The sequence below is a fragment of the Nerophis ophidion genome, linkage group LG18 (assembly GCF_033978795.1).
Source record: "Nerophis ophidion isolate RoL-2023_Sa linkage group LG18, RoL_Noph_v1.0, whole genome shotgun sequence".
Taxonomy (NCBI): domain Eukaryota; kingdom Metazoa; phylum Chordata; class Actinopteri; order Syngnathiformes; family Syngnathidae; genus Nerophis; species Nerophis ophidion.
This window is the reverse complement of record NC_084628.1, coordinates 5,584,891-5,609,812: the sequence shown is the minus strand read 5'-3', so window position 1 is coordinate 5,609,812 and position 24,922 is coordinate 5,584,891. Positions and strand designations below refer to the sequence as shown.

General features: G+C 40.9%; 1 protein-coding gene across 2 annotated transcripts in view; it reads right to left on the bottom strand.

Moving 5' to 3' along the window:
- dscaml1 (Down syndrome cell adhesion molecule like 1) overlaps positions 1-24,922 on the bottom strand; it is a 426,233-nt gene that overhangs the window by 19,780 nt on the left and 381,531 nt on the right. For both annotated transcript variants that reach the window (XM_061878592.1, XM_061878593.1), the window contains exons 23-28: positions 20,157-20,274; positions 19,926-20,089; positions 19,723-19,821; positions 7,252-7,440; positions 7,025-7,153; positions 6,808-6,966 (exon numbers count right to left, since the gene is read on the bottom strand). In XM_061878592.1, coding sequence (XP_061734576.1) covers positions 6,808-6,966; positions 7,025-7,153; positions 7,252-7,440; positions 19,723-19,821; positions 19,926-20,089; positions 20,157-20,274 — 858 coding nt within the window. The remainder of the gene's footprint in view (positions 1-6,807; positions 6,967-7,024; positions 7,154-7,251; positions 7,441-19,722; positions 19,822-19,925; positions 20,090-20,156; positions 20,275-24,922) is intronic.

The window sequence follows — 24,922 nt, the reverse complement described above, 5'->3', positions numbered from 1 at the left end:
TAAACTGTCCACCATGGGTTCCCGAGCTTTCAGCCGCTCTGCCTCTCATCTTAGGAAGTCATTACCACCAGACCTTCGTAACTTAGACTTAATATCCCTCTTTAAATCAAGGCTAAAACACACCTACTCCTGACTGCTTATTCATTGTAAATCTTATTGATCTTTGTTGTTGTTGTTTTTATCCAATTTATTTTATGGTTTTGATTTTGTACGGTGTCCTTGAGTGCCCAGAAAGGCGCCTTATAAGTAAAATGTATTATTATTATTACTTGAAAAGAGACTGTTATATATCAAATATTTTACTTGTGCAAAACTTGACAACCAGAAAACAGCTAAATGTCCTCCAATAAGCACACATAATTGGGTCTTTTCCTGTATTTTAGTGACGTCGTTTCCAGAAGGTAAATATGGTAGACTGTAGCCTACTGGGAGCTAGCAGCTACACAACAGCTAAGCTTACAATAGCACACATACTAAAGCTACATACTAAGTCTAAAACACAAAATGTGTCAATTTCCACATATTACTAACACATACAAAGTCTGTAAGCTAAAATCATGTTAGCCTGAAAGTGTATTAAAATTTTACTGCATCATGAGAGTATGTCGTGACTTATTGCAACCTGCATGACATGTTACCAAAACAAATTAATACTCCACTTCTATTTAAAGACAGCATGAGTCAATTCCAGTTAACAGGTTAGATGAAATAGGCAACAATAGTATGGCTATTAAAAAGCTAGAAAAATGTTTAATGTTTCATCTGAAAACTTAAGTGTAGCTTAAGTTTCAGTAATGTAACCAGGGACCTCCCAAATAAATGGAGGAAGCAAGTGAGCAGGACTTTTAGAACGTAGTTTGGATCTGTAACTAAAGTACAGCCCCAAAAAACGTGTCTCCTCAATTAAGCCAAATTTAACTCTGTCTCTGCAGGATTCCTTGCTTCTCGTCTGTTTAATAAATGTCATCGGTGTTTGAAGGTGTCTCCTCAATTAAGCCAAATTTAACTCTGTCTCTGCATGATTCCTTGCTTCTTGTCTGTTTAATAGATGTCATCGGTGTTTGATCCCGACAATAAAGAAGCTAGAAAAATATTGAATATTTAATCCAAAAACTTAAGTTAATTGTTTTTCACACCTAACATTGTTCTCTGTTTTTTTTAGTAATTTCACTTCATTTAAGCCTTTTCTAAAGTTCCACATTATAAAATAATGTGGAACGTACTATGATTGGTGCTGATATCGCATTGGGTTAATATCTGTATAGGCCAATACTCAAATCTCCAATATCTGTATCAAAAGTGAAAAAGTTGTATCAGGACACCCCTATTTTTTGTACACCTTGCACCAGGCATTTAGTTATGTTAGAATAATTATGTACATATTATCACAAAACTCTTAAGCTTAAGGGCCGTTGTTATAGTTATTATCAATTGTGCTGAAATTGTATTTTTCTTTGTCTGTGCATAGCTGGCAATCCAAAAGATTGGAAGCCAGTCTTGTACAGTATCAGTGTTTGTTTCCAGAATCGGCCTGCTGACTGCCAAGGCCGAACATTAAGGAAAACTTAAGTCAATTGCTTTTCACACCTAACATTGTTTTCTGTTATTTTAGTAATTTCATTTCATTTAAGCCTTTTCTAACGTTCCACAATATAAAATAATACAAGTATGTACTATGATTGGTGCTGGTATTGCATTGTTTTTTTTCCTCGTAATTTCACTTCATTTAAGCTTTTTCTAACGTTCCACATTATAGACTAATACAAGTATGTACTATAATTGGTGCTCGTATCGTATTGGGTTAATATCGGTATCGGCCAATACTCAAAGCTCCAATACCAGAATCGAAAGTGAAAAAGTTGTATCGTACCTCGCACTGGGGATATAATTATTATGTTAGTATAATTATGTGTATATTATCACACAACTCTTATGCTTAAGGGCCATTGCTCTAGTTATGATCAATTGTGCTGAAATTGTATTTTTCTTTGTCTGTGCAAAGCTGGCAATCCAAAAGATTGTTTCGTATCAGTGTTTGTTACCAGAATCGGCCTGCTGACTGCCAAGGCCGAACATCGAGTACCGTGACACAAACAGAGCAGAGACAAGGCGATATCACGACTGTCAGCACATTTACATTTTTGTATAATGATACATTGCGTCTAACTGGAGTTGTCGAGATTACCCCCCTTCCCTCAGCGACAGCTTCAGTGATCTAACCAGGGACCTCCCAAATAAATAGAGGAAGCACGTGGGCTGGACTTTTAGAACTTAGTTTGGATCTGTAACTAGAGTACAGCCCAAAAAAACGTGTCTTCTCAATTGAGCCAAATTTAATTCTGTCTCCGCATGATTCCTTGCTTCTTGTCTGTTTAATAGATGTCATCAGTGTTTCATCCTGATAATGAAAAAGCTAGAAAAATATTGAATGTTTCATCTGAAAACATAAGTCATTTGTTTTTCACACCTAACATTGTTCTCTGTTTTTTTTAGTAATTTCACTTCATTTAAGACTTTTCTAACGTTCTATATAATAAACTAATACAAATGATAAATGGGTTGTACTTGTATAGCGCTTTTCTACCTTCAAGGTACTCAAAGCGCTTTGACACTACTTCCACATTTACCCATTCACACACACATTCACACACTGATGGAGGGAGCTGCCATGCAAGGCGCTAACCAGCACCCATCAGGAGCAAGGGTGAAGTGTCTTGCTCAGGACACAACGGACGTGACGAGGTTGGTACTCGGTGGGGATTGAACCAGGGACCCTCAGGTTGCGCACGGCCGTTCTCCCACTGCGTCACGCCGTCCCGTAAGTATGTACTATGATTGGTGCTGGTATCGTATTGTTTTTTTTCTCGTAATTTCACTTCATTTAAGCTTTTTCTAACCTCCCACTTTATAAAATAACACAAGTATGTACTATAGTTGGTGCTGGTATCGTATTGGGTTAATATCGGTATCGGCCAATACTCAAAGCAGTATCGAAAGTGAAAAAGTTGTATCCTACCTCGCACTGGGGATATAATTAGATTAGATTAGATTAGATAGTACTTTATTTATTCCTTCAGGAAAATTATGTATATATTATCACACAACTGTTATGCTTAAGGGCCGTTGCTATAGTTATTATCAATTGTGCTGAAATTGTGTTTTTCTTTGTCTGTGCAAAGCTGGCAATCCAAAAGATTGTATTGTATCAGTGTTTGTTTCCAGAATCGGCCTGCTGACTGCAGAGGTCGAACATCGAGTACCGTGACGCAGACGGAGCAGAGACAAGGCAATTATTTGTGCTGGTATCGTATTGGGTTAATATCTGTATCGGCCAATACTCAAAGCGCTAATATCGGTATCGAAAGTGAAAAAGTTGTATCGGGACACCCCTATTTTTTGTAGACCTCGCACCAGGCATTTATTATTATGTTAGATTAAACATGTAATTGTTATCACACAACTCTTCTGCTTAAGGGCCGTTGCTATAGTTATTATCAATTGTGCTGAAATTGTATTTTTCTTTGTCTGTGCAAAGCTGGCAATCCAAAAGATTGTATCGTATCAGTGTTTGTTAACAGAATCGGCCTGCTGACTGCCAAGGCCGAACATCGAGTACCGTGACGCAGACGCAGCAGAGACAAGGCAATGATTGATGCTGGTATCGTATTGGGTTAATATCTGTATCGGCCAATACTCAAAGCTCCAATATCGGTATCGAAAGTGAAAAAGTTGTATCGGGACACCCCTATTTTTGGTAGACCTCGCACCAGGCATTTATTATTATGTTAGAATAAACATGTAATTGTTATCACACAACTGTTATGCTTAAGGGCCGTTGCTATAGTTATCACCAATTGTGCTGAAATTGTATTTTTCTTTGTCTGTGCAAAGCTGGCGATCCAAAAGATTGTATCGTATCAGTGTTTGTTACCAGAATCGGCCTAATGACTGCCAATGTCGAACATCGAGTACCGTGACGCAGACGCAGCAGAGACAAGGCAATGATTGGTGCTGGTATCGTATTGGGTTAATATCTGTATCGGCCAATACTCAAAGCTCCAATATCGGTATCGAAAGTGAAAAAGTTGTATCGGGACACCCCTATTTTTTGTAGACCTCGCACCAGGCATTTATTATTATGTTAGAATAAACATGTAATTGTTATCACACAACTCTTCTGCTTAAGGGCCGTTGCTATAGTTATCACCAATTGTGCTGAAATTGTATTTTTCTTTGTCTGTGCAAAGCTGGCAATCCAAAAGATTGTATCGTATCAGTGTTTGTTACCAGAATCGGCCTGCTGACTGCCAAGGTCGAACATCGAGTACCGTGACGCAGACGCAGCAGAGACAAGGCAATGATTGGTGCTGGTATCGTATTGGGTTAATATCTGTATCGGCCAATACTCAAAGCTCCAATATCGGTATCGAAAGTGAAAAAGTTGTATCGGGACACCCCTATTTTTTGTAGACCTCGCACCAGGCATTTATTATTATGTTAGAATACAAATGTATATGTTATCACACAACTCTTCTGCTTAAGGGCCGTTGCTATAGTTATCACCAATTGTGCTGAAATTGTATTTTTCTTTGTCTGTGCAAAGCTGGCAATCCAAAAGATTGTATCGTATCAGTGTTTGTTACCAGAATCGGCCTGCTGACTGCCAAGGTCGAACATCGAGTACCGTGACGCAGACGGAGCAGAGACAAGGTAATGATTGGTGCTGGTATCGTATTGGGTTGATATCTGTATCGGCCAATACTCAAAGTTCCAATATCGGTATCGAAAGTGAAAAAGTTGTATCGGGAGACCCCTTTTTTTTGTAGACCTCGCACCAGGCATTTATTATTATGTTAGAATAAACATGTAATTTTTATCACACAACTCTTCTGCTTAAGGGCTGTTGCTATAGTTATTATCAATTGTGCTGAAATTGTATTTTTCTTTGTCTGTGCAAAGCTGGCAATCTAAAAGATTGTATCGTATCAGTGTTTGTTACCAGAATCGGCCTGCTGACTGAAAAGGCCGAACATCGAGTACTGTGACGTAGACGGAGCAGAGACAAGGCAATGATTGGTGCTGGTATCGTATTGGGTTAATATCTGTATCGGCCAATACTCAAAGCTCCAATATCGGTATCGAAAGTGAAAAAGTTGTATCAGGACACCCCTATTTTTTGCAGACCTCGCACCAGGCATTTATTATTATGTTAGAATAAACATGTAATTGTTATCACACAACTGTTATGCTTAAGGGCCGTTGCTATTGTTATCACCAATTGTGCTGAAATTGTATTTTTCTTTGTCTGTGCAAAGCTGGCAATCCAAAAGATTGTATCGTATCAGTGTTTGTTACCAGAATCGGCCTGCTGACTGCCAAGGTCGAACATCGAGTACCGTGACGCAGACGGAGCAGAGACAAGGCAATGATTGGTGCTGGTATCGTATTGGGTTAATATATGTATCGGCCAATACTCAAAGCTCCAATATCGGTATCGAAAGTGAAAAAGTTGTATCGAGACACCCCTATTTTTTGTAGACTTCGCACCAGGCATTTATTATTATGTTAGAATAAACATGTATATGTTATCACACAACTCTTCTGCTTAAGGGCCGTTGCTATAGTTATCAATTGTGCTGAAATTGTATTTTTCTTTGTCTGTGCAAAGCTGGCAATCCAAAAGATTGTATCGTATCAGTGTTTGTTGCCAGAATCGGAACTGCTGACTGAAAAGGCCGAACATCGAGTACCGTGACGCAGACGGAGCAGAGACAAGGCAATGATTGGTGCTGGTATCGTATTGGGTTAATATCTGTATCGGCCAATACTCAAAGCTCTAATATCGGTATCGAAAGTGAAAAAGTTGTATCGGGAGACCCCTTTTTTTTGTAGACCTCGCACCAGGCATTTATTATTATGTTAGAATAAACATGTAATTGTTATCACACAACTCTTCTGCTTAAGGGCCGTTGCTATAGTTATCACCAATTGTGCTGAAATTGTATTTTTCTTTGTCTGTGCAAAGCTTGCAATCCAAAAGATTGTATCGTATCAGTGTTTGTTACCAGAATCGGCCTGCTGACTGCCAAGGCCGAACATCGAGTACCGTGACGCAGACGGAGCACAGACAAGGCAATGATTGGTGCTGGTATCGTATTGGGTAAATATCTGTATCGGCCAATACTCAAAGTTCCAATATCGGTATCGAAAGTGAAAAAGTTGTATCGGGACACCCCTATTTTTGGTAGACCTCGCACCAGGCATTTATTATTATGTTAGAATAAACATGTAATTGTTATCACACAACTCTTCTGCTTAAGGGCCGTTGCTATAGTTATCACCAATTGTGCTGAAATTGTATTTTTCTTTGTCTGTGCAAAGCTGGCAATCCAAAAGATTGTATCGTATCAGTGTTTGTTACCAGAATCGGAACTGCTGACTGAAAAGGCCGAACATCGAGTAATGTGACGCAGACGCAGCAGAGACAAGGCAATGATTGGTGCTGGTATCGTATTGGGTTAATATCTGTATCGGCCAATACTCAAAGTTCCAATATCGGTATCGAAAGTGAAAAAGTTGTATCGGGACACCCCTATTTTTGGTAGACCTCGCACCAGGCATTTATTATTATGTTAGAATACAAATGTATATGTTATCACACAACTGCTTAAGGGCCGTTGCTATAGTTATTATCAATTGTGCTGAAATTGTAGGCAACAAGAGATCGGCAGGCATTTCACTAAATGACACTAATTGAAGTATTCACGGTATCATCCTTGCAGACAATAAGGAGAGTCGTTAACTCACTGCCGTCATAATCCAGAGTGGCAAACTGGGAGCTCTGGTTGCCACAACCGGCGCTGTTGCAGGCTTTCATCTTCAGCTCGTACCAGGTGGCCTCCCGCAGCTCGGCCAGGAACACGTCAGCGGTGGCGTTGGTGCGCACGCTCTGCCACGCCCACGTTCCTGCCGGATCGTTGCAACGTTGAGGCGCGTTTACGGATGGCCAAGCCGAGTGGCTTACCTTTCGGGCGAAACTCCAGGGTGACGGCGCTGATTGGACAGCCGCCGCTGGCCCAGCCCTGCAGATTGAGGCGGGCGTGGCTGGAGTTGATGTGGGTGAAGACGGGCTGGTCCTTGTTGAACTGGGGCTCTGGAAAATAACCAGTCGTTGGTCAAACTGAATACGCGGCATAAAAAAGGGGGATTTTAAGTCAAATCAGTAAATGTCCTCATCGGTTTTCCTCTGACCTCGGCCGTGAGTCTTTGCTTCGATGATCTCGCTGATGCGTCCCGCCCCCACGCTGTTCTTGGCCGCCAGCTTGACTTTGTACCAGGTGCCGCAGCGCAGGTTGTCCAGTTTGAAGGAGCGCTCGGTGGAACTGATGAACACGTCTTTCCACTCCTCTGTGTTGTCCACGGAGTACTGCAGCACGAAACCTGCAAACACAGACGTTGGGAGGACCGGCGTCAGGTACGAACCCCGTTGGGAAATTGTGTTAGATGTAAATATAAACGGAATACAATGATTCGCGAATCCTTTCCAACCCATATTCAGTTGAATATGCTACAAAGACGACATATTTCATGTTCAAACTGGTTTTGCAAATAATCATTACCTTTAGAATTTGATGCCAGCAACACGAGACAAAAGAAGTTGGGAAAGGTGGCAATAAATACTGATAAAGTTGAGGAATGCTCATCAAACACTTATTTGGAACGTCCCACAGGTGTGCAGGCTAATTGGGAACAGGTGGGTGCCATGACGTACCAAAAGTGCCAAACTTTATCGTCGATTTCCTCTACTAAATCCTTTCAGCAAAAATATGGCAATATCGCGAAATGATCAAGTATGACACACAGAATGGACCTGCTATCCCCGTTTAAATAAGAACATCTCATTTCAGTAGGCCTTTAATTCTCATCTTAAAACTCATTTGTATACTCTAGCCCAGGGGTGCCCACACTTTTTCTGCAGGCGAGCTACTTTTCAATTGACCAACTCGAGGGGATCTACCTCATTTATATATATCATTTATATTTATTTATTTATGAAAGAGACATTTTTGTAAACAAGTTAAATGTGTTTAATGATAATACAAGCATGTGTAACACATATAGATGTCTTTCTTTCACGAAGACAAGAATATAAGTTGGTGTATTACCTGATTCTGATGACTTGCATTGATTGGAATCAGACAGTAATGATGATAACGCCCACATTTTCAAATGGAGGAGAAAAAAAGTTGTCCTTTCTGTACAATACCACATGAAAGTGGTTGGTTTTTGGCATCTAATTCATCCAGCTTCCATACACTTTACAAGAAAAACATTGGCGGCAAATTCCGTAGCTTGCTTGATTGACATTCACGGCACCCGAGGGTCTTGTGAGATGACGCTGGCTGCTGCCAGTTCATTATTATGAAAAAATGACAGAGAGGAAGGCGAGAAACACTTTTTATTTCAACACACTTTCGCGCCGTCCCTTCCGTCAAAACTCTAAAGGCCGACTGCACATTTCCTATCTTCACAATAAAAGCCCTGCTTCATACTGCCTGCGCTAACAAAATAAGAGTCTCAGAAAGCTGGCGTGCACATCACTTGCTTTCTGAGGGATCGCTTGTGCACGCCAGTTTTCCGAGACTCTGTATTTAGTTAGCGCAGGCAGCATGAAGCAGGGCTTTTATTGTGAAGATAGGAAATGTGCAGTCGGCCTTTAGAGTTTTGACGGAAGGTACGGCGCGAGAGTCTGTTGAAATAAAAAGTGTTTCTCGCCTTCCTCTCGGTCATATTTTCATAATAATGATCTTGCAGCAGCCAGCGTCATCTCACAAGACCCTCCGGTACCGTGAATGTCATTTAAGTGACGTCTTGGTGAAGATTGATGATCACTCATTTTTAGGTCTATTTTTTTTAAAAGCCTGGCTCGAGATCGACTGACACCCCCCCCCCGCGGTTGACTGGTAGCTCGCGATCGACATAATGGGCACCCCTGCTCTAGCCTTTAAATAGACCCCCTTTTTAGACCAGTTGATCTGCCGTTTCTTTTCTTTTTCTCCAATGTCCGGTCCGGTGGCCATGAATGAAGTACTCGCTGTCCAGAGTCGGGACCCAGGATGGGCCGCTCGCCTGTGTATCGGTCGGGGACATCTCTGCGCTGCTGATCCGCCTCCGCTTGGGATGGTTTCCTGATGGCTCCACTTTGGACGGGACTCTCGCTACTATATTGGATCCACTTTGGTCTAGATTCTCACGGCTGTGTTGGATCCACTATGGATTGGACTTTTACAATATCATGTTAGATCCGCTCGACATCCATTGCTTTCGGTCCCCTGGAGGGGGGGTTGCCCACATATGCGGTCCTCTCCAAGGTTTCTCATAGTCATCATTGTTGACGTCCCACAGGGGTGAGTTTTTCCATTACCCTTATGTGGGCTCTACCGAGGATGTCATTGTGGTTTGTGCAGCCCTTTGAGACACTTGTGATTTAGGGCTATATAAATAAACATTGATTGATTGATTGATGACTGAGTATAAAAACAGCTTCCCAAAAAATGCTCAGTCTTTCACAAGAAAGGATGGGGCGAGGTACACCCCTTTGTCCACAATTGCGTGAGCAAATAGTCAAACAGTTTAAGAACAACGTTTCTCAAAGTGCAATTGCAAGAAATTTAGGGATTTCAACATCTACGGTCCATAATATTATCAAAAGGTTCAGAGAATCTGGAGAAATCACTCCACGTAAGCGGCATGGCCGGAAACCAACATTGAATGACCGTGACCTTCGATTCCTCAGAAGACACTGTATCAAAAACCGACGTCAATCTTTAAAGGATATCACCACACGGGCTCAGGAACACTTCACAAAACCACTGTCACTAAATACAGTTTGTTGCTACATCTGTAAGTGCAAGTTAAAGCTCTACTATGCAAAGCGAAAGCCATTTATCAACAACATCCAGAAACGCTGCCGGCTTCTCTGGGCCTGAGATCATCTAAGATGGACTGATGCAAAGTGGAAAAGGGTTCTGTGGTCTGATGAGTCCACATTTCAAATTGTTTTTTATTCTACCAAGAAAAGTGCACTTGTTATTAGTGAGAATATACTTATTTTAAGGTATTTTTGGGTTCTGGTTAAGTCTTGACAAGCCGAATTTTCTTGTTCTATTGGCAGATAATTTTGCTTAGTTCAAATAAAATACTCCTCAGTATTGTATTTTTGTTCTTGTTTTTGAACATTGACTTTTTGCAGTGTATCTAGACTGCAAAAACTGAAATCTAAGTAAGATTAAAAATCTCCAATAAGGGTGATATTTGCTTATTTTCTGTCTGATAAGCAGATTTTATGTTAGAGTGTTTTACTTGTTTTAAGGGTTTTGGTCTTAATTGATCTCAGTAAGATATTACAGCTTGTTGCTGAGATTTGATGACCTATATTGAGTAAAACATGCTTGAAACTAGAATATCAACTGTTGCAAAGCTGTGTCATCAACACTCACAAGTATAAAACTACTTTTTTAAGGTAATAGTTTCTTACTTCAAGCATGAAAACAAAAAATCATGATGCCGAGCGCATTTCATTATGTCAAGATAATGTCTCTGCTTTTTGCAGATGATGTGGTCCTGATGGCTTCATCTGGCCGGGATCTTCAGCTCTCGCTGGATCGGTTCGCAGCCGAGTGTGAAGCGACCGGAATGAGAATCAGCACCTCCAAGTCAGAGTCCATGGTTCTCGCCCGGAAAAGGGTGGAGTGCCATCTCCGGGTTGGGGAGGAGACCCTGCCCCAAGTGGAGGAGTTCAAGTACCTAGGTGTCTTGTTCAAGAGTGGGGGAAGAGTGGATCGTGAGATCGACAGGCGGATCGGTGCGGCGTCTTCAGTATTGCGGACGTTGTACCGATCCGTTGTGGTGAAGAAGGAGCTGAGCCGGAAGGCAAAGCTCTCAATTTACCGGTCGATCTACGTTCCCATCCTCATCTATGGTCATGAGCTTTGGGTCATGACCGAAAGGATAAGATCACGGGTACAAGCGGCCCAAATGAGTTTCCTCCGCCGTGTGGCGGGGCTCTCCCTTAGAGATAGGGTGAGAAGCTCTGCCATCCGGGAGGAACTCAAAGTAAAGCCGCTGCTCCTCCACAGAGAGGAGCCAGATGAGGTGGTTCGGGCATCTGGTCAGGATGCCACCCGAACGCCTCCCTAGGGAGGTGTTTAGGCCACGTCCAACCGGTAGGAGGCCAGGGGGAAGACCCAGGACACGTTGGGAAGACTATGTCTCCCGGCTGGCCTGGGAACGCCTCGGGATCCCCCGGGAAGAGCTAGACGAAGTGGCTGGGGAGAGGGAAGTCTGGGTTTCCCTGCTTAGGCTGTTGCCCCCGCGACCCGACCTCGGATAAGCGGAAGATGATGGATGGATGATGGATGGAAGATAATGGCACTAGCACTTACTTAATTTAAGAACATTTTCCAACATATTGAGCAAAAAGGTCTCGTTTTTTTTCTACCAAGAAAAGTGCACTTGTTATTAGTGAGAATATACTTATTTTAAGGTATTTTTGGGTTCATTAAGGTTAGCTAATTTTACTTGTTTTGGAAAGTCTTGACCAGACAAATGTACTTGTTCTATTGGCAGATAAATTAGCTTAGTTTAAATAAAATAACACTCATTTTTGTTTTTTGTTTTTCTTGTTTTTGAACATTGACTTTTTGCAGTGTACAATTACATAACATGGCGTTCAATTTTTATATTATATTTATATTTTTTTGCATTTTGGTCCGGAACCCTTTGGGACTGTGTGACAAGGGGTGGCACTTTCGTGACCTCTGTGGTGCTTTTTTTGTGGACTTCTGGATCTGCCTCCCGGGAGCCTTTTGGCCATGGAGACCAGCTGCTGGGTCTCTGCTACACCGGAGTCTGTTTGGAGGGACTGGAGGAGATGCGGATGAGGGGACAGGGCTGCGGAGCTAGCACTGAGCGCTGGGACGGAGAGGCTTCGCTGTGTCTCGACTGGGTGAGCAGGTGTCGGACACCTCAGTCACCTTGGACGTATCCTCGCTCATCCATGCGGACTGGACACTGGCCGAGAGTGGAGTCGGCTGTCTTGGTTGCTTTGTTGGGTCTGCTCCTGTCTCTGGCCATGCTCCCTCCACCCCAGCGGACGATGGCGTGGAACACCACAGTGGATATGTTTATTTTACTTTTTATTCATAGCTGTATGTAGAAGTGTCTGGTTGTATCTGCTGCTTGAATGTCTTTAATGTCCTCTGTGTTCTTTGATCTTTGATGTTTCCCTCTTACACACATGTAAGAGGGATGTGTGCTATGGCTATGAGTTGTTTTTTTTGTTGTTTTTTTTAATTTTATTTTAATCTTCTAATCCCCCCCCCCCTTTGTTTACCTGTATGTCATCTTTTTTGTAAGGGGCGCTGGAAGCCGGCAGACCCGTCAGCAATCCTGTTCTGTCTCCCTGTAATGTTTGTCTGATCTTGAATGGGATTGTGCTGAAAATTGTAATTTTCCTGAAGGAACTCTCCTGACAGAATAAATAAAGTACTATCTAATCTAATCTAATCTATCTAATTTGATGCCCTTGGTGTCAAACAGCTTTAAAAAAAAAAATTACATCTTTTGTCCACTAGGAGGCAGTATGAGTCTGGTCTTCCTCAGCTACCATTGACACAATGACAAGGATGCTGCTGACTGAGCCTCCATCTTAAACTAATTAGTTGGATTTTTATCATGAATTGATTAACGTGGACAAGTTGAAAAACTTATTGAGGTGTTACCATTTAGTGGTCTATTGTTCGGAATATGTACTGTACTGTGCAATCTACTAATAAAAGTCTCAATCAAAGAGCAAACATCCTCCATTTCTGTTTGTAGTATTTTGTTTACTCATCTTACATACATAGATGCCCTTTTCCTTAGTTTTGCATTACATATAAGGGGCCCGCATGCACTGTATTGAGTATATCAAACATCCCATTCGCTGTAGTTTGAATTGCTGGAAAAAAAAAAAATAATCAAATATTTTTATCGAATTTTGCAGACAGTACAGTATGATGGATCATGAAAACAGCAAGTTGAGGTATCTGAACATTTTATAATATGTATAACATGATAAACCCCAGGGGTGTGGGGAAAAAATCGATTCAAATACGAATCGAATCGATTCTCATTTTAAAAAAGAAATCTATTTTTTTTCTTTTAATTTATCTATTTTTTTTTTTTTTATCAATCCAACAAACCAATACACAGCAATACCATAACAATGCAATCCAATTCCAAAACCAAACCTGAGCCAGCAACACTCAGAACTGCAATAAACAGAGCAATTGAGAGGAGACACAAACACAACACAAACCAAAAGTAGTGAAACAAAAATGAATATCATCAACAACAGTATCAATATTAGTTATAATTTCAGCATAGCAGTGATTAAAAATCCCTCATTGACGTTACCATTAGACATTTATAAAAAAAAATAAAAAAAGAACACTTGCATCGCATCTCATAAGCTTGACAACACACTGTGTCCAATGTTTTCACAAAGATAAAATAAGTCGTATTTTTGGTTCGTTTAATAGTTAAAACAAATGTACATTATTGCAATCAGTTAATAAAACATTGTCCTTTACAATTATTAAAGGTTTTTAAAAAAAAAATACTACTCTGCTAGCATGTCAGCAGACTGGGGTAGATCCTGCTGAAATCCTATGTATTGAATGAATACAGAATCCTTTTGAATCGGAAAAATATCGTTTTTGAATCGTGAATCGAAAAAAATCGATATATAACGGAATCGCGACCCTAAGAATAGATATTGAATCGAATCGTGGGACACCCAAAGATTCGCAGCCCTAATAATGCCAGTCACCCTCTGCATAGCGTTATCAGTAGCCAGAGGAGCCTGTTCGGTTCTAGACTGCTTCATCCCAAGTGCAGGACTAATAGACTCAAAAACTCCTTTGTCCCACACGCCATTAGACTGTACAACTCCTCTCTGGGGCGGGGGTCAGGGGGTACTAGGGTGACGGGGGATGCAAAACAATAACAGTGCAATACGTTTTCATAACATGGTCACTACTGCCTACTTTGTCTTGTTATATTCTTATTTTACTGTTATAATTGTATTCCTATTGTTGCTTTTTAGTTTTTATTCTTATTGTAATATTTCTCTTTTTTGTTTCCATTTAAACCCCCATTATTTACTTTTATTTAAATTGATCTCAACTCTACACTGCTGCTGGAATTTTAATTTTCCTGAAGGAACTCTCCTGAAGGAATCAATAAAGTACTATCCATCCATCCATCCATCCATCCATCCATCCATACCCACCCACTTAATTCCCAAGGTAATTGTCACCTAGTAAATATAGACGCACATGAATATATGCAAGCATAGATTCACTATTGCATTTCTGGAAATTTCCTTTGCATGATACTGCGATATCAAGGGTACCCACACTTATTTTTTTCCTACCAAAAAAACAGTATTTTTAAGCATAGCACACAAAAATGTTAATAATAAAGTCCCTATCATTACTGCCAATAACAATGATGGATGACAGTGATATTAAGTTAAAGTTAAAGTACAACACTGCAAAAAGCCAATGTTCAAAAACAATACAATTTTTTTTACAAAAATTAGAGGTATTTTATTTGAATTACTGGTAAGCAAAATTATCTGCCAATAGAACAAGAAAATGTGGCTTGTCAAGACTTTCCAAAACAAGTAAAATCAGCTAACCTCAATGAACCCAAAAATACCTTCAAATAAGTATATTCTCACTAATAATAATTGTACTACGATATGAGTATGTATTTTCTATTGTTTCATTGAAAATAAAACAACAAAGTCCATTTGGCTGTCATCTGTTTTAATTATGAGACACAATTGTGTCAGTCATGATTTTTTTTTCATGCTTCAAATAAGAAATTACTTTAAAAAAGCAGTTTTATACTTGTGAGTGTTGATGACACAGCTTTGCAACAGTTGATATTTTAGTTTCGAGCATGTTTTACTCAATATAGGTCATCAAATCTCTGCCACAAGCTGTAATATCTTACTGAGATCATTTAGGAGCAAAACCCTTAAAACAAGTAAAACACTAACATAAAATCTGCTTAGTGAGAAGAATTATCTTATCAGACAAAACATAAGCAAATATCTCCCTTATTTGAGATATTTCATCTTTCTTAGAATTCAGTTTTTGCAGTGCAATGATTGTCACACACACACTAGGTGTGGTGAAATGTGTCCTCTGCATTTGACACTTCCCCTTGTCCACCCCCTGGGAGGTGAGGGGAGCAGTGAGCAGCAGCGGTGGCCGCGCCCGAGAATCATTTTTGGTGATTTAACCCCCAATTCCAACCCTTGATGCTGAGTGCCAAGCAGGGAGGTAACGGGGGCCATTTTGACGGTCTTTGGTATGACTCGGCCGGGTTTGAACTCACGACCTACCGATCTCATAGTGTGAGAGTCCAGTCCATAGTGGATCTAGTTAATAGTGTGACAGTGCAGTCCATAGTGGATCTAGTTAATAGTGTGAGAGCCCAGTCTATAGTGGATCTAGTTAATAGTGTGAGAGTCCAGTCCATAGTGGATCTAGTTGAAAGTGTGAGAGTCCACTCCACAGTGGATCTAGTTAATAGTGTGAGAGTCCAGTCCATAGTGGATCTAGTTAATAGTGAGAGAGTCCAGTCCATAGTGGATCTAGTTAATAGTGTGAGAGTCCAGTCCATAGTGGATCTAGTTGAAAGTGTGAGAGTCCACTCCACAGTGGATCTAGTTAATAGTGTGAGAGTCCAGTCCATAGTGGATCTAGTTAATAGTGTGAGAGTCCAGTCCATAGTGGATCTAGTTAATAGTGTGAGAGTCCAGTCCATAGTGGATCTAGTTGAAAGTGTGAGAGTCCACTCCACAGTGGATCTAGTTAATAGTGTGAGAGTCCAGTCCATAGTGGATCTAGTTAATAGTGTGAGAGTCCAGTCCATAGTGGATCTAGTTAAAAGTGTGAGAGTCCACTCCATAGTGGATCTAGTTAATAGTATGATAGTCCAGTCCGTCGTGGATATAGTTAATAGGGTGAAAGTCCAGTCCATAGTGGATCTAGTTAATAGTGTGAGAGTCCAGTCCATAATGGAACTAGTTAATAGTGAGAGAGTCCAGTCAATGGTGGATCGAGTCCAGTCCATAGTAGATCTAGTCAATAGTGTGAGAGTCCAGTCCATAGTGGATCTAGTTAATAGTGTGAGAGTCCAGTCCATAGTGGATCTAGTTAAAAGTGTGAGAGTCCACTCCATAGTGGATCTAGTTAATAGTGTGAGAGTCCACTCCATAGTGGATCTAGTTAATAGTATGAGAGTCCAGTCCATAGTGGATCTAGTTAATAGTGTGAGAGTCCACTCCATAGTGGATCTAGTTAATAGTATGATAGTCCAGTCCATAGTGGATCTAGTTAATAGTGTGAGAGTCCAGTCCATAGTGGATCTAGTCAATAATGAGAGAGTCCAGTCCATAGTGGATCTAGTTAATAGTGTGAGAGTCCACTCCATAGTGGATCTAGTTAATAGTATGATAGTCCAGTCCATAGTGGATCTAGTTAATAGTGTGAGAGTCCAGTCCATAGTGGATCTAGTTGAAAGTGTGAGAGTCCACTCCATAGTGGATCTAGTTAATAGTGTGAGAGTCCAGTCCATAGTGGATCTAGTTAATAGTGTGAGAGTCCACTCCATAGTGGATCTAGTTAATAGTGTGAGAGTCCAGTCCATAGTGGATCTAGTTAATAGTGTGACAGTGCAGTCCATAGTGGATCTAGTTAATAGTGTGAGAGTTCAGTCCATAGTGGATCTAGTTAATAGTGTGAGAGTCCAGTCCATAGTGGATCTAGTTAAAAGTGTGAGAGTCCACTCCATAGTGGATCTAGTTAATAGTATGATAGTCCAGTCCGTCGTGGATCTAGTTAATAGGGTGAAAGTCCAGTCCATAGTGGATCGAGTCCAGTCCATAGTGGATCTAGTCAATAGTGTGAGAGTCCAGTCCATAGTGGATCTAGTCAATAGGGTGAGAGTCAGTCCATAGTGGATTTAGTCAATAGTGTGAGAGTCCAGTCCATAGTGGATCTAGTTAATAGTGTGAGAGTCCACTCCATAGTGGATCTAGTTAATAGTGTGAGAGTCCAGTACATAGTGGATCTAGTCCAGTCCATAGTGGATCTAGTTAATAGTGTGAGAGTCCAGTCCATAGTGGATCTAGTCAATAGGGTGAAAGTCCAGTCCATAGTGGATCTAGTTAATAGGGTGAGAGTCAGTCCATAGTGGATTTAGTCAATAGTGTGAGAGTCCAGTCCATAGTGGATCTAGTTAATAGAGTGAGAGTCCATTCCTAAGTGGCTTTCGTTAATAGCGAGAGTCCAATCTATAGTGGGTCTAGTTAATAGTGTGAGAGTCCAGTCCATAGTGGATCTAGTCCAGTCCATAGTGGATCTAGTTAATGGTGTGAGAGTCCAGTCCATAGTGAATCTAGTTAATAGTGTGAGAGTCCAGTACATAGTGGATCTAGTTAATAGTGTGAGAGTCCAGTCCATAGTGGATCTAGTTAATAGTGTGAGAGTCCAGTACATAGTGGATCTAGTCAATAGTGTGAGAGTCCAGTCCATAGTGGATCTAGTCAATAGTGTGAGAGTCCAGTCCATAGTGGATCTAGTCAATAGGGTGAGAGTCCAGTCCATAGTGGATCTAGTTAAAAGTGTGAGAGTCCACTCCATAGTGGATCTAGTTAAGAGTGTGAGACTCCAGTCCATAGTGGCTCTAGTTAAGAGTGTGAGAGTCCAGTCCATAGTGGATCTAGTTAATAGTGTGATAGTCCAGTTCGTCGTGGATCTAGTTAATAGTGTGACAGTCCAGTCCATAGTGGATCTAGTTAATAGTGTGACAGTCCAGTCCATAGTGGATCTAGTTAATAGTGTGAGAGTACAGTCAATAGTGGATTTAGTTAAAAGTGTGAGAGTCCACTCCATAGTGGATCTAGTTAATAGTCTGATAGTCCAGTCCGTCATGGATCTAGTTAATAGGGTGAAAGTCCAGTCCATAGTGGATCTAGTTAATAGTGTGAGAGTCCAGTCCATAATGGAACTAGTTAATAGTGAGAGAGTCCAGTCCATAGTGGATCTAGTTAATAGTGTGAGAGTCCAGTCCATAATGGAACTAGTTAATAGTGAGAGAGTCCAGTCCATGGTGGATCGAGTCCAGTCCATAGTGGATCTAGTCAATAGTGTGAGAGTCCAGTCCATAGTGGATCTAGTTGATTGTGTGAGAGTCCAGTCCATAGTGGATCTAGTTAATAGTGTGAGAGTACAGTCAATAGTGGATTTAGTTAAAAGTGTGAGAGTCCACTCCATAGTGGATCTAGTTAATAGTCTGATAGTCCAGTCCGTCATGGATCTAGTTAATAGGGTGAAAGTCCAGTCCATAGTGGATCTAGTTAATAGTGTGAGAGTCCAGTCCATAATGGAACTAGTTAATAGTGAGAGAGTCCAGTCCATGGTGGATCGAGTCCAGTCCATAGTGGATCTAGTCAATAGTGTGAGAGTCCAGTCCATAGTGGATCTAGTTGATAGTGTGAGAGTCCAGTCCATAGTGGATCTAGTTAATAGTGTGAGAGTCCAGTCCATAATGGAACTAGTTAATAGTGAGAGAGTCCAGTCCATGGTGGATCGAGTCCAGTCCATAGTGGATCTAGTCAATAGTGTGAGAGTCCAGTCCATAGTGGATCTAGTTGATAGTGTGAGAGTCCAGTCCATAGTGGATCTAGTTAATAGTGTGAGAGTACAGTCAATAGTGGATTTAGTTAAAAGTGTGAGAGTCCACTCCATAGTGGATCTAGTTAATAGTCTGATAGTCCAGTCCGTCATGGATCTAGTTAATAGGGTGAAAGTCCAGTCCATAGTGGATCTAGTTAATAGTGTGAGAGTCCAGTCCATAATGGAACTAGTTAATAGTGAGAGAGTCCAGTCCATGGTGGATCGAGTCCAGTCCATAGTGGATCTAGTCAATAGTGTGAGAGTCCAGTCCATAGTGGATCTAGTTGATAGTGTGAGAGTCCAGTCCATAGTGGATCTAGTTAATAGTGTGAGAGTCCAGTCCATAGTGGATCTAGTTAATAGTGTGAGAGTCTAGTCCATAGTGGATCTAGTTAATAGTGTGAGAGTCCAGTCCATAGTGGATCTAGTTAATAGTGTGAGAGCCCAGTCTATAGTGGATCTAGTCAATAGTGTGAGAGTCCAGTCCATAGTGGATCCAGTCAATAGGGTGAGAGTCAGTCCATAGTGAATTTAGTCAATAATGAGAGAGTCCAGTCCATAGTGGCTCTCGTTAATAGTGTGAGAGTCCAGTCCATAGAGGATCTAGTTAATAGAGTGAGAGTCCAGTCTTAAGTGGCTCTCGTTAATAGTGAGAGTCCAGTCCATAGTGGATCTAGTTAATAGTGTGAGAGTCCAGTCCATAGTGGATCTAGTCCAGTCCATAGTGGATCTAGTTAATAGTGTGAGAGTCCAGTCCACAGTGGATCTAGTTAATAGTGTGAGAGTTCAGTCCATAGTGGATCTAGTCAATAGTGTGAGAGTCCAGTCCATAGTGGATCTAGTCAATAGTGTGAGAGTCCAGTCCACAGTGGATCTAGTCAATAGTTAATTTACTTTAACTTAACTGAAAAAAAGCCCATACCTCTGATGGAGCTCCCGCCATTGTCTCCTGGTATCCAGGCTAGCGTGATGGAGGAGGTGGACGTGGTGGACACAGTGAGACGAGGCTGGTCTGGGGGAACTGAACAAAAGAAAAACAAAAAAGCAGACATACAAGTAGAAACTCAATAAAAACGTAACAAACCCCTCCCACTCAAAAGACCCCAGATGCTGTCCGTGTTCCACCTTGCACTAAAAGATTGACGATGATGGTATCAAAGCCCAGCGTGTTGGTGGCCGTGCAGGTGTAGTACCCAGAATCCTCTGCTTTGACAGAGCGCAGCACCAGCGTGCCATTAGTCATGATGAGCCGCTGTCCATCCAGAGATACTGGGATGGCGGTGTTCTCACTAAGAAACAAGTCACATTTACGCCACAATTGAATCATATTTCACCCTTTTTCTGGCCACGTCTCACCTGTCTTTAGTCCACTTAATACTCGGCGTCGGCTCTCCTACAGAGTTGCAGGGCAGTCGGACCTCTTTCATCCACGGAGTGGTCACCGTCCTCCCGAAGGACAGAATTTTAGCTGGGGCTGATAGGACACAGACATGGCGATATCATAATCAATGGGTGCACACACTTGGCGCGATGATCAGTCAATCAATCAATCAATCAATGTTTATTTATATAGCCCCAAATCACAAATGTCTCAAAGGACTGCACAAATCATTACGACTACAACATCCTCGGAAGAACCCACAAAAGGGCAAGGAAAACTCACACCCAGTGGGCAGGGAGAATTCACATCCAGTGGGACGCCAGTGACAATGCTGACTATGAGAAACCTTGGAGAGGACCTCAGATGTGGGCAACCCCCCCCCCTCTAGGGGACCGAAAGCAATGGATGTCGAGCGGGTCTAACATGATACTGTGAAAGTTCAATCCATAGTGGCTCCAAGACAGCAGTGAGAGTCCCGTCCACAGGAAACCATCTCAAGCGGATCAGCAGCGTAGAGATGTCCCCAACCGGTACAAAATGCCTTTTTAGACCATATGATTTGCCCGAGAGTAACAAGCGGTTGCCTTGTTGCCTTTCCATTAAGAAAAATACATTTGTTTTTAGTATAAGTTTGCTGGTTTTAAGAAATGTAATGCCGAGCGCATATCATTATGTCAAGATAATGGCACTAGCATTTACTTCATTTAAGAATATTTTTTAACATATTGAGCAAAAAGGTCAAACACATTTTCTACCAAGAAAAGTGTACTTGTTATTAGTGAGAATATACTTATTTTAAGGTATTTTGGGGTTCATTGAGGTTAGCTAAATTGACTTGTTTTGGAAAGTCTTGACAAGCCGAATTTTCTTGTTCTACCGGCAGATAATTTTGCTTAATTCAAGTACCGTATTTTTCGGAGTATAAGTCGCTCCGGAGTATAAGCCGCACCCGCCGAAAATGCATAACAAAGAAGGAAAAAAAAAAAAAAAACATATATAAGTCGCACTGGAGTATAAGTCGCATTTTTTGGGGGAAATTTATTTGATAAAACCCAACACCAAGAATATACATTTTAAAGGCAATTTAAAATAAATAAAGAATAGTGAACAACAGGCTGAATAAGTGTACGTTTTATGACGTATAAATAAACCAATTGAGAAGGTGCCTGCTATGTTAACGTAAGAGTCATTCAAATAACTATAACATATAGAACATGCTATACCTTTACCAAACAATCTGTCACTAATAGGGATGTCCCGATCCGATATTGATATCGGAAATCGGTCCGATATTAGCCAAAAAAGTGAATATCGGATTTTATCGGACTGAATCTAAAAACTCCGATATAAGCGCTCCGATATAAGCTGTCCATTTGCCGCTGCAGCACTTCTATAATAGGTGACTGGTTTGATCACACTCCAACACAGTAGGTGGCGGCAATGCCCCTTAATTAACGTTGGTGGCGGCCGCGGAAGAAGAGCGTCTCTGATCCAGCATGCACAGCCCACGTGATCACAACAACGACAACGCGTGTGCTCAGCAAAGTGTAGTGATGTGTGGAAGTATTTTAACTCACAGCATGCCGAAATTTTGATTGATTGATTGATTGATACTTTTATTAGTAGATTGCACAGTACAGTACATATTCCGTACAATTGACCACTAAATGGTAACACCCGAATACGTTTTTCAACTTGTTTAAGTCGGGGTCCACGTTAATCAATGCTTATCTTCTTAAAAAAAAATCTCCACATTATGCTCGGACAGCAGAAAGTGGAGAAGGAGGAGGAGGAGGAGTAGTAAGGGTAGTCAGCCCTGACTGATTATTATTTGTTTTATGCTCTTGTTATTAGAGTGATATGTTTATTGTGTTTACACTATTCTTCAGTGAAGACTAAGAGTAATTACTACATTGTTTTGGGCATAGTCAGTCAGTGAAACTGGAGCTGTGAACTCTTAATTTAGAGCAGTTGGACAGTGGACAATATTGTGTTGTTTTTGTGGTTTTTGTCCCTGCCCACAGTTGTTTCCAACATATGCTGACAGTAAAAAAATAACTGAAGTGAACTTGAATTGTTTGCACTTTAAAACGTTTTTTTAATTTTTTTATTGGATTTATTTAGGTTATTTTTCAGGGTCTTCTAATTTATTTTTAATTTATTCTATTCAACTGTATAATTATGTTGGTATTAGTGGTTATTTTGCACTTTAAATATAACATTTTGTTTTTATTGGATTTGTTGAAGTAATACTCTTATGTTGAAGGTTAAAATTTATGTAACCAATTGGTTAATAATAAATGGGTCAGTTTTTCCTATACCTACTCTTGCTGACTATTGTTTTCTGTTTGAACACTACAACATCAGTAACAGTAACATCACTTTATCAAGCCTTTTCTAACATTCTACAAAACAAAATAAGGAATAAATATATGTATGATTCACGTCCAACCGGTAGGAGGCCACGGGGAAGACCCAGGACACGTTGGGAAGACTATGTCTCCCGGCTGGCCTGGGAACGCCTCGGGATCCCCCGGGAAGAGCTAGACGAAGTGGCTGGGGAGAGGGAAGTCTGGGCTTCCCTGCTTAGGCTGTTGCCCCCGCGACCTGACCTCGGATAAGCGGAAGAAGATGGATGGATGGATGGATGATTCGTGCCTATATCGTATCGTATTGATATCGGTATCGGCAAATACTCAAGGCTACAACATCGGTATCGTATCGGAAGTGAAAAAGTTGTATCGGGACATCCCTAGTCACTAATACACTGCAAAAAGTCAGTGTTCAAAAAGAAGAAAAAAATACAAAAATGAGGGGTATTTTACTTGAACAAAGCAAAATTATCTGCCAATAGAACAATAAAATGTGGCTTGTCAAGACTTTCCAAAACAAATAAAATTAGCTAACCTCAATGAACCCAAAAATACATTAAAATAACTACATTCTCACTAACAAGTGCACTTTTTGCTCAATATGTTGAAAAATATACTTAAATTAAGTAAATGCTAGTGCCATTATCTTGACATAATGATATGCGCTCGGCGTCATGATTTTTTTTTTTCTCCAAGCTTGAAGTAAAAAATTATTACTTTAAAAAAGTAGTTTTATTGTCGTAACGGGGGCTTTGGTGTGGTTTGTTTTCCCGGAATGCAAAGGAAGGTGACGGGACATGGCGTGAAGGTAATGACATATTTAATCTATTAAAAAACTGCAAACAAAGGGCGCGCACAAGGCGGAGAACAAACTTGGTTAAGAAAACAAAAACCAGCACAAAGGCAGAACTATGGGCATACAAACGAAAGACACTAACTGTGGCATTAATAAACAATAACTTACTTGCGGTGACGTGAGCAGGGCAGCATGAACTATGACATGAAACAGAGGGGTCATAAAGAGGGTGATGACGCCAGAACGACCAACTGAAAACCCAGGCTTGAATAATAATGACATGATTGAAACAGGTGCGTGAATCCAACACGTGAGACAGGTGAAACTAATGGGTCGCCATGGTGACAAAACAAAGGAGGGAAAAAAACGGAACTAATGGGAGTCTTGAAGTAACAGAACATAACTAAATAAAACATGATCAAAATATATGGCATTTATCCTTTTGAGTGTCGATGACAGTTTTGCAACAGTTGATATTCTAGTTTTAAGCATGTTTTACTCAATATAGGTCATCAAATCTCAGCTACAAGCTGTAATATCTTACTGAGATCATTTAGGACCAAAACCCTTAAAACGAGTAAAACACTCTAACATAAAATCTGCTTAGTGAGAAGAATTATCTTATCAGACAGAAAATAAGCAAATATCTCCCTTATTTGAGATATTTCATCTTACTTAGATTTCAGTTTTTGCAGTGTACATTCTTGGTGTCTCATTCAGTAAAAAAAAATAAAGTTTTTTAAGGCGGTCTGTCACAAAGTTTTTAGCATTCACTCAGACATTAATGTGCGGTGTCGTATTATCCATCCATCCATCCATTTTCTACCGCTTATTCCCTTTCGGGGTCGCGGGGGGCGCTGGCGCCTATCTCAGCTACAATCGGGCGGAAGGCGGGGTACACCCTGGACAAGTCGCCAGCTCATTAGTGTACCTAAAATAGATATACCGGCCCCCAGTCACATTTTTTTCCTCTAAATTTGGCCCCCGAGTTAAAATAATTGCCCAGGCCTGGTCTAAGCGATGAGTTTCCACCTGGGACAAGTGTTTGACTTGTCTTCTTTGAATAGTGTTACCTTACTTTCAGACAGTGGCGCATTTTGAGAGAGTGGCCGTGACAGCAACCTGAGGGTTCCTGGTTCGATCCCCAGCTTTTACTAACCTAGTCACGTCCGTTGTGTCCATGAGCAAGACGCTTCACCCTTGCTCCTGATGGGTTATGATTAGGGGCTTGCATGGCAGCTACCGCCATCAGTGTGTGAATGGGTGAATGTGTAAATAATGTCAAAGCGCTTTGATTACCTTGAAGGTAGAAAAGTGCTATACGAGTATAAATCAATTTTTCATTTAATAGATACAAACTCTCGCATTCTTTCCCCTCCCAAAATAAACCCTTGAACAAATCTTAGTGGCGGACTCTACTGTACTGTAGGTTAGCAAAAACTTAGATTTCAGTTTTTGCAGTGTGATCGCTAAATCCGATGAAATCTTATACGTCTAGTCTCTTCCGCGAATGAGCTAAATAATATTATTTGATATTTTACGGTAATGTGTTGATAATTTCACACATAAGTCG